General features: G+C 41.4%; 1 protein-coding gene across 1 annotated transcript; it reads left to right on the forward strand.

Annotated features, from left to right (window-relative positions):
* The first annotated feature begins 3,228 nt into the window (after positions 1 to 3,228).
* Positions 3,229 to 7,697, forward strand: frih (Ferritin, heavy subunit). The gene is given in 5 exon segments (NM_001160521.1): positions 3,229 to 3,424; positions 5,124 to 5,226; positions 6,244 to 6,390; positions 6,845 to 6,970; positions 7,326 to 7,697. Coding segments are annotated over 4 exon segments (531 nt in total). The 5' UTR covers positions 3,229 to 3,424; positions 5,124 to 5,127; the 3' UTR covers positions 7,485 to 7,697.
* The last annotated feature ends 2,159 nt before the right edge of the window (positions 7,698 to 9,856 follow it).

Here is a 9,856-nt window from a genome sequence, read left to right on the forward strand (position 1 = left end):
AAACAACACCTGCTTTTTCCATGACATAGACTGACCAGGTGAATCCAGGTGAAAGCTATGATCCCTTATTGGTGTCACCTTTAAATGTAAAGTCCCTGGTTCTGGTACCGGTTCCGACCGACATTTTAGCAAAAAAAATCGATCTGTGGACACCATAGATCGAAATGGCTTACATTGAGTGATATCCTACACTGTCCATGGGAACAAGGGCTATTTATTGAGCCTGTATGACATAGGATGTGAAATCTGAAACCACTTAAAACTCTGACAGTCCTGCAACTCCTGGCTGAACCCTACCTCAGCCACTGACAAAGCACGTGTCTGCATCTTACAGGGCTTTACATGGTCCATCCAGTGTCTGCAGTGGCCATACTGCGTTTATACTTCTTGCCTTTGCTGAGCAGACCAGAGCTGTTGTCAAGGAAGTTGTTTTAAACAAAAAACACTTTCTGTTTGTCATTAATGGACAAGATTTAACGAGTTCAGGAAGCCAAGCTAAATGAGACCAGACATTTTGATCAGGAGAGACCTTTAGAAAATAGGCACATTTTCTCTAACAATACAAATCTGTATTTTACAGTTATAAAGAAGGTGACATCTTATAATTAGGTGTTTTATTTGATTATGCAAAGTGTAACGTCTGCTTCCAACTCACACTCTCAAACACGGAGATCCCCTGAACGCAGCTCACTCTCCAGATCCCAATCACCTGAATTCTGATCACCTGGTTCACACACCTGTATGTCATTATCACACACTATTTAGTTCAGTTCTTTGCACCCCATCACTGTGAGTTATTGTTTGTTTTGTGACACGCTTCTTGTCAGAGTTCTGTGGTTCCGTAATGTATGCCGCCCTGTGTATGATAGTTTTTGCCTACCTCACTAACGATGCCTATTCCCTGCCTGTACCTTAGCCTATTGGATTTCCTGTTATCAACCTATTGCCTGATCTCCAGGACGACATTACTAGCCTTTGCCCTATTGGACCCCCTGTGTATGACCTTCTGCCTGCCCCTGGACTCAGCTACCTGCCTCCTCCTGTGGTCCCTTACAATAAACACCTGCTGCGCCCTCCGCTTCAAACCAACTGTCTCCCATCGTGTTCATTATACAAAGCATATAAGTCCAGCCTTATTGTCATCCATATGCTGCACCAAAATATGCTTCACTTCTTTGTAACAATGTATATCAGATGTGGGTGACGCAGCAGATAGCCAGTTCTTCTAAATCTTCAAATAATTTTAATTGTATCCATGCCTTAATTCATCAATCCTGTATAAAAAAAACGAGATGAAAGGCATATCTTAATTAAGGTAACCAGACTCCAGACTAATATATAGCACATTATGTTTCCTAGCATTGGGAGGAAGTGTCTGATGAATGAGATTACTTGGAAGGTGCAAATGAGAGATTGTGATACCTAGTGGCAAAGGAAACGAGACAGTTTTATTCATGGGTTGGATTTTCAACCAGTGTCTATGGCATTATGTTGCAGCATTTTCTGGTGTGATTATATGATACACTGTATGACAATGACCCAGCAGTCCTCTGCTCTTGCTGGCTGACTGTCTGGTACACACAGTGGTTATTAACTGTGTGTAGGATACCAGACAGACAGAGAGAACTGTGGTGATGATAGTACTGTTTATCTGCTACAGCTGTTCAGTGTCATGTAGTGTGAGTATTTAGTCATATGGTGATGGTTCTTCCCATTATTTAAAATCAAGCCTAGCCTGAAACTTATAGCCACACAACTGTAATCAAAGAATTCATAATGGTTTTGTATATGTAACAGTACAAATTTAGACCGTCCCCTCGCCCATACCCGGGCGCGAACTAGGGACCTTCTGCACACATCAACAGTCACCCTCGAAGCATCGTTACCCATCGCTCCACAAAAGCCGCGGCCCTTGCAGAGCAAGGGGAACTACTACTTCAAGGTCTCAGAGCAAGTGACGTCACTGATTGAAACGCTATTTAGCGCCCACGCTAACTAAGCTAGCCGTTTCACATCCGTTACATATACTTATCTGAATTTGCCCTATTTTTCCACCATGATAATGCCAATCAACTAAGTAGGACTACACCATAAATAAGTAATTTCACTGATGGTATCTCATTCATGTGGCCACAGTTAGACTCTCAGAACTTATTTTAATGCGTGGCACCCATTGTGCTTGGGATTTTGAGATACTTTGTGTCGATCAGACTATGACATCTGTTCTGCTGTTGTCACTTCTGGGAAATTCAATTCCCCTTTCAAAAATACCCGTTACGCAATATCATGAATTGTCAGCATCTCTGCTAAGAAAACCTGGTCTACGTGACTGTTTAGTGTATTGTTAAGTTCCTTATTTGATTAATCCTGTTTATTGTGTAAGGGCAGCAGTTTTTGAAGTGTGACCCGACCAGGGAAAAACTCTGGGTCCATCCTTGGGAGCCTTAGCCTAGTATTTTTTTTTGGTTATGACTGGTGGTCTGGAAAAACTCTAGACCAGGGATCATCAACTAGATTTAGCCGCGGGCCGATTTCTTCTTAAGCGGGGGCCGGAACATAGACTGCAAATTGACTGCAAGAAGCCCAAACAGATATATTTATCTAATACAAAATAATTTCAAACTTTGCTTGAATATGATCTCTCAATTATGCGTGAAAATACATTTGACATTTTAGTCATTCAGCAGACACTCTTATCTAGAGCAACTTACAGGAGTAATTAGAGTTAAGTGCCTTGTTCAAGGGCACAGACAGAATTTTCACCAAGTTGGCTCAGGGATTCAAACCAGCAACCTTTCAGTTACTGACCCAGTGGTTAATGGCCCAGCACTCTTAACTGCTAGGATACCTGCCACCCAGATTCCTCAAATAAAAATCACTAAGAGCTGATTTCCTGGTGTTTTTAGAGTTTTTTATGTCCAACAATGAAAACTCAACAGAAAACCTGGGGGAACAAATAAACCACCATTTGCCCCTGGGGAACCCTGCTCTGGGCTCTACTCATGTGATACAATTTCCATCTGTTTGCTATGTCTCACTGAGTAAAAAGGGATTTCAAACAAGTGTCGTGCTTTAGCATATAGTTTTCAAAAGTTTGACCAAATATAGTATTTTATATAAATGAAAAAACGATGTGCTTTCGACAGTCCCTCCTTGCGCCAGTCCCCTCCCCTTACTGCTTTTGACGACGTCATTCCCTATTTAAGCACTGCGCAACCCTCACCGCTCACACATATCAGTTTGCAGACGAGAGTAAAGGTTACCTGCTTCAACAGTGCTTGAACGGCAACCTTCTACTCTTTTGAAGCAATTTCTTTTTGATTTCATCCCTTTTGAAAACCAAATTAGATCAAGCTATCCGTAACATCGTAGAAACGAACAATTCGAATCACTCACACCACCTCTTCGGACCAGAAAAAACAAGGTAAGACAAATAACATATCTAGCTAAGAATAAATACGTTATTAAACTAGCTGGTTGGCATAATAGTTGGATGTAACGTAACTAGCTAGCCACTACCGCCCAAGGCCGTACTACTGAGGGTGGCTAGCTAGCTACGTTATGTAACAAACTACGCTACCTACTGTAGCCAGCTAGCTAACGTTAACAAGCTTGCGACGATGTCAAATGCGTTGCAACGTTAGCATTGTAAAATAACAGTGTTATTACGCTAGCTACTAATAACAATCGTCAATGTTATAATTGCGGTGTTTTTCGATATCGTGGTGGTTTACTAAATATGTCCTTGTTTTGCCAAATAATGGCGTCTGGCGTTCAGTGCTGGCAAATTTTTTTTTTCAGTGATCGGCTCCATGATTTGCAGTTACGTCGACGTCACAGCACCAATTTGACTTGCTGCGGTAGCCCTTTTGTCCGCTCTCTTACGCACACCGCGCCCTTTGTTCTTATCTGCCTGTATGCGCGACGTTGCGGCAGAATTAAGTGGGGAAAGTCGTTAAACGCTATCAACTAAACACTCGTTTGGGGAGTAGTCAGAACTCTCTAAATATAAATTGGCAACACTGATGGCTTGGTCGGTGAAGTGCGAGGATATATTATATTGACAAGATAGTCGATTAACAATGGAAGTACATGCCTTCAAAGGCGGGATATATCTAGCCAATCTATTGTAGAATAGAGCCATTCCCTTGTAACAACAAACATTGTCTTTGATCAAATAAACTTCACTTATCAAAATAGCAATTAAGTTTTTTTTAAAACCTTTTTTTATTAAGTCAGTTAAGGCAACCCGGTCGATGCTGGGCCAATTGTTCACCACCCTAGAGGACTCCTGATCACTGGCCAAGAATGAACGTCTAACAAAATTGTAGAAATGTAAACGTGTATTGAAAGCATTTCATGAGAACTGTGTGAACGGTGTGTAAAATGAAAATATTGTCCCCACTTGCATTAATTTATTGACGGTCCTGAAGTAGCCCCAGAGGCTTATCCGAAAGCCAACCACATTTGGTCGCACGCCAGTTGGCAGAAGTGAATTCGCCTAATTATTTTGCCAACTCTTCCCGCCTATATCAAACCATTTGTTTGAGTTCAGTCATAGCCGCTAGCATTTCTTAATGAAGCATATCTAAAACAAAGCTATATCAAGAAGTGCAGTCGCCCTTAACAGACAGTCTGTTTATCTGTGTAGACATATGTAGGGCGGTGTCGACCCTCTTACTACCTCTGGATGCGCTGTACATAGATAAGGTTAGAGTATCTAGCTAAATAGAAGAATATCTGTTACTATGTGGTGGCAGCCGGATTTGCAATGACAACGTCCTGCCCATCGTGTTTAAATGCATGACTGTGGTATTTTGGGTCATATTTTGCTGACACTGCGTGTGGAGATATGCACGCTTCATAAAGTCCAAATACTTTTGAGACTCATGCTCTACTAGCCAACTAAAGGGCTACAGTGATTCATCTCTCATAACCAAACAAACCCCTTATCTATGGAATGACTGGATAGCACCAACCTTCTGTAATGTTAGACTGAGTTATTGAAGAGTCAGATAATCTTCCCTTTGGCATTGGGGTTCCATGCTGTTTTAAAAGTGCCATAATTCATTGAACCAAAGTGTGCCCTTTCCTTTTTGACAGTTAATACATTTCCATTTCAGAAACATGCCTCTGGTGAGACAGAACTTCCATCAGGACTGTGAGGCTGCCATCAACCGGCAGATCAACCTGGAGCTGTACGCTTCCTATGTTTATCTGTCCATGGTAAGACTGGAAGGGGACTGGAGAGGAAGAAGGGTTTGGCAAGTGTAGTCTCGGATACTAGTATGACTGATTAGTTTACAGGAACACTGAGTCATGAGGTGTAAGAAAAGGTTACACCCCATGACAGTGCAGATGGGTGTGTTTTCAACACTGGCCTCTTGGCATCCCATTTAATACTAGGGCTGGGCGGTATGGCCTAAATTGTCATTGTTTTCAACCTTGTGAGTGATGCACATTTTTATTTAGTTATATCACACTCTGAATCAGTTGTACAATTCACTGCGTTTCAAACAGTCAATCTAAAGAATTCAAGGCTCATGAAACTATATCCAGGCCAAATTAGCCTTCCACAACCATAAGACCCACTAATTTAATTATCTAATCAAAATAGTTAAGTGCTTTTTTGCAGCATTTGCTGTTAACAGGAGGCTACCATGTTTATGCCTCAACTTTCTCACTAATTAACAATTCATTCAGCACTGTCTGTAATCATGGTAGCATCCATATTAATGTAGATGTGTTTAATTTCTGTTATTTAGTGACTCCAAAATGATTCATTTACCATTTCTATTGAATGCAAATTTATCCCAACAAATTTGGAGTCACAAGCTTGATGTAGTCATTGCGTGTTAGGCATATGGGACCACATATGTTTACTTTAATACACTGAAGTAAATTTGTCCCATTACTTTTATTCCCCTAAAATGGTTGGACTATGTATAAAAGTGCTGTACTTTCTAAACGGTTGACCCGACATGGATCAAAATACACTCAAATTAAAGCTGACTGTAATTGAACCTCATAGTCATTGTATCATTTCAAGTGCTGGATACAGATCCAAAACAACAATAAAATGTCACTGTCCCAACACTTGTGGAGCTCATTTTATCTGCATACTGATAGCAGTGATCATTGTAGATACACATTGATTCTACTGATCGCTACTTATGTCAAGATGTTAGAACTGGAACCAGCCAGGTATCTTTGAATTCACCTTTACCTTCTCCTCTGTCTCAGGCGTATTACTTTGATCGTGATGACCAGGCCCTGCACAACTTTGCTAAGTTTTTCAAGAACCAGTCCCACGAAGAACGTGAGCACGCTGAGAAGCTGATGAAAGTTCAGAACCAGAGGGGAGGGAGAATCTTCCTGCAGGACGTCAAGGTGTGCTAAGTGCTTGTGTGCATGTCCATATTTCGCCTGTGTGCAAATGCATGCTTTCAGTGGGAGTTTATTGTGGGGATATGATAGCTCCCATCTAGGGAGGACTGACAGAGGGAGATTGAGGGTGTGGACCACTTATCTTTCAGACATTTAAACTGCTGCGTGTGTCATTGACACTGTCAGAGATAAATGTACTGTTGCAATGGGCATGGAGAGAATGTTAAACAGCAGCCATACTGAATTCTAGAGAAAGACTGACTGCTTACAGAGTAAAGCAATGAGGGGTTAAGGAAACCGGCAACAGGTGATATTTAAACTTGACTAAATGGTTATTAAGCAGCTAGGTAGCCAATGTGTACTCCAGTTTGTCTGACATAAGCCAGTGGGGGAATAGTGGCTTGTGAAGAGGCACTACGGCTGCTCTTTCTAACACCATATGTATGGCTTGTTCCAGAAACCAGAGAAGGATGAGTGGGGTTGCGGTGTGGAGGCCCTTGAGAGTGCCCTGCAGCTGGAGAAGAGTGTAAACCAGTCCCTGCTGGACCTGCACAAGGTCTGCGCTGATAACAACGACCCACACGTGAGTATATGGAGTCATGAACTATACAAAGGCAAAACACTATGTTATTTTAACTGCAAGATATTTTTAACAGTCTCTGAAGATTTAAAATCAGAATCTAATCCACCCATATTTATCATGTAATTCAGGATATCATAAACAGGGTGCCAAATATGAAGTCTGTCAGGTTTTTCATGCAGTGTACACTTTAATCAGTGCCAAGTCCAGAGGGTCTCATGAAGGGTTTTAAAAACCCTTTTCCTCTAAGGTCTAGAAGAACACAAGAGATTATTCATCCCTGTTCTGTTTGAGGCATCACTCCACTGAGTTTTGCTTACCTGTTGGTCCTTTCTCTCATTTGGTCCTTTTCGCTCAGATGTGTGACTTCATTGAGACACACTACCTGGACGAGCAGGTGAAGTCCATAAAGGAGCTGGGTGACTGGGTGACCAACCTCCGCCGGATGGGTGCCCCCCAGAACGGCATGGCCGAGTACCTGTTTGACAAACACACTTTGGGCAAAGAGAGCACATAGACCCTCCATTTTCTTGCTACATCCTATAGCTGTGTTTGTCTTGCTTGATATATCTATAGGATTGGCATCAATCAAGTTCATCCTTGAATCCTTAGTTTGTGCTATGCTATTCCCTCCCGTTCCTATAAGCCAGTAGCCCTTTCCCCTCCAATTGCCTGTCTAGCCTGTTTGTTTTGACTGCAGTTGTCAATAAATGAAACCCTCTGGATTCTGATGGGCCTCTTTGTCATAATTCTGCAGAGGTGTGTGCGTATATAAAGATTAGTCTAAATGGTCTCATTCAGACATAGTTAAACACTGAACAAAACTGGTTTGATACAAAATGGATAGAATAAAGAGAATTCAACAAGTTGGAATATATAGTGGAAGCTAGAGAAATGAGACTGACTATAAAATAGCGCACTTTTTTTTCTCACCTTTATTTAACCAGGTAAGCAAGTTGAGAGTAAGTTTTTATTTACAATTGCGACCTGGCCAAGAAAGCAAAGCAGTTCGACCCAACTGTTACAGATGGAGTAAAACAAATATACAGAAATAAGTCTATGCGATGTGAGCAAGTGGGATGGGAGGTAAAAGCAAAAAGGCCATGGTGGCGAAGTAAATTAACACTGGAATGGTAGATTTGCAGTGGAAGAATGCAATTAGAAATAATTGGGTGCAAAGGAGAAATACAGTAGGGGAAGAGGTAGTTGTTTGGGATAAATTATAGATGGGCTATGTACAGTAATCTGTGAGCTGCTCTGACAGTTGATGGTTAAAAAGCTAGTGAGGGAGAAGTGTTTCAGAGATTATTGTAGTTTGTTCCAGTCATTGGCAGCAGAGAACTGGAAGGAGAGGCAGAGTGACCAGAGATGCCTGCTGGAGCATGTGCTACAGGTGGGTGCTGCTATGGTGACCAGTGAGCTGAGCTAAGGGATTACTTTTTACCTAGCAGGGTCTTGTAGATGACCTGGAGCCAGTGGGTTTGGCAACGAGTATGACACGAGGTATAAGATGACATATTAAAACTAAACTCAGTTGATCACACATGCTTTATACACCAATTTTTCATGTTTATGGATACCTTTTCAGTAAAATGTTACCCTTCTCAGGTTTCCAGACAACCTTTCGATGCATGTGAAGTACATGTCGGATAAAATACTCAACCGTCCTGATGGGAACACCAGATTTGTAAATTTTCCAAATATTGAATAAACTAACCACTAGACGAGGTGGCCTCTATTTGTAAAATGTTATTTACCTTAACTAGGCAAATCATTTAAGAACAAATTATTTTAAATGATGGCGTAGGAAGTGGGTTAACTGCCTTGTTCAGGGGGCAGAACAACATTATTACCTTGACAGCCCGGGGATTCAGTCTCGCAACCTTTTAGTAACTAGTCCAACGCGCTAACCACTAGGCTACTCTGCCCCCCCACCCGAGAGATGCTGTTGGAAAGGCTTTTAAGTGACCGTATTGATTTAATAACCATATCGAAGTAATCTTGCAGTCACAAGATGACGTGTGGTCCTCCGACTTTGGAAAGCATACAGTTTAGGTCTTATTCTGGTGACAAAATTAACACCCAATGCGTGGCTGCCATTTGGCAATTAAAAATGCTCTCACTGTCCATGAACTCATTCTGATTTGTTGTGGCCCCCACAATCATTTAAGTTGCCCATCCCTGATGTAGGCTATACCCGCACTGTATCTACGAGCTGTTGACTAGTGTGTGTGCCAATACCAGTGGGCACATCTGCTATATTAACTCAATATTTTTTGTAACAAAACCATCAGTTGAAATTGTAATAAATCAATTTAACATTTAACCGAGTTTTTTTAATGTACACTACATCATACACAGAATTTTATCTGCAAAAAGTCTATCTGATGGGAGTAGGCTCAGATTCTATTAATGCGGATTTGAATATTTAGATAAATCACATGCAAATTTGATGGAAACCTCGCTATGGATTAAGATTTGAGATGAATATTAAAAGGTTTTGTGGCAAAACGCTATATATCCATTTTTTAGCTGGAATGGAGTGTTTGTATCCTGCAGAATAGATATATTACTTTGTGTTTTTTATATTGATGTCGTAGACATCACTAGACAGGAATTCTAATGATATCTAGTTTATGTAAGCTAGTGAGGACGGCTCATAATGGCTGGAATGGAGTAAATGGAATGGTACCAAACGTGGTTTCCATTGACTCCAATCCAACCATTACTGTGAGTCCCCCCCCTCAGCAGCCTCCAATGAGTGTACAAAACATTAAGAACACCCCCCCCCTTTTGCCCTCAGAACAGTCTCAATTCGTCGGGGCACGGACTCTACAAGGTGTTACAGGGATGCCGGCCCATGTTGACACCAATGCTTCCCTCAGTTGT

This window comes from Oncorhynchus mykiss, chromosome 6, assembly GCF_013265735.2.
Source record: "Oncorhynchus mykiss isolate Arlee chromosome 6, USDA_OmykA_1.1, whole genome shotgun sequence".
NCBI classification, from domain to species: Eukaryota; Metazoa; Chordata; class Actinopteri; order Salmoniformes; family Salmonidae; genus Oncorhynchus; species Oncorhynchus mykiss.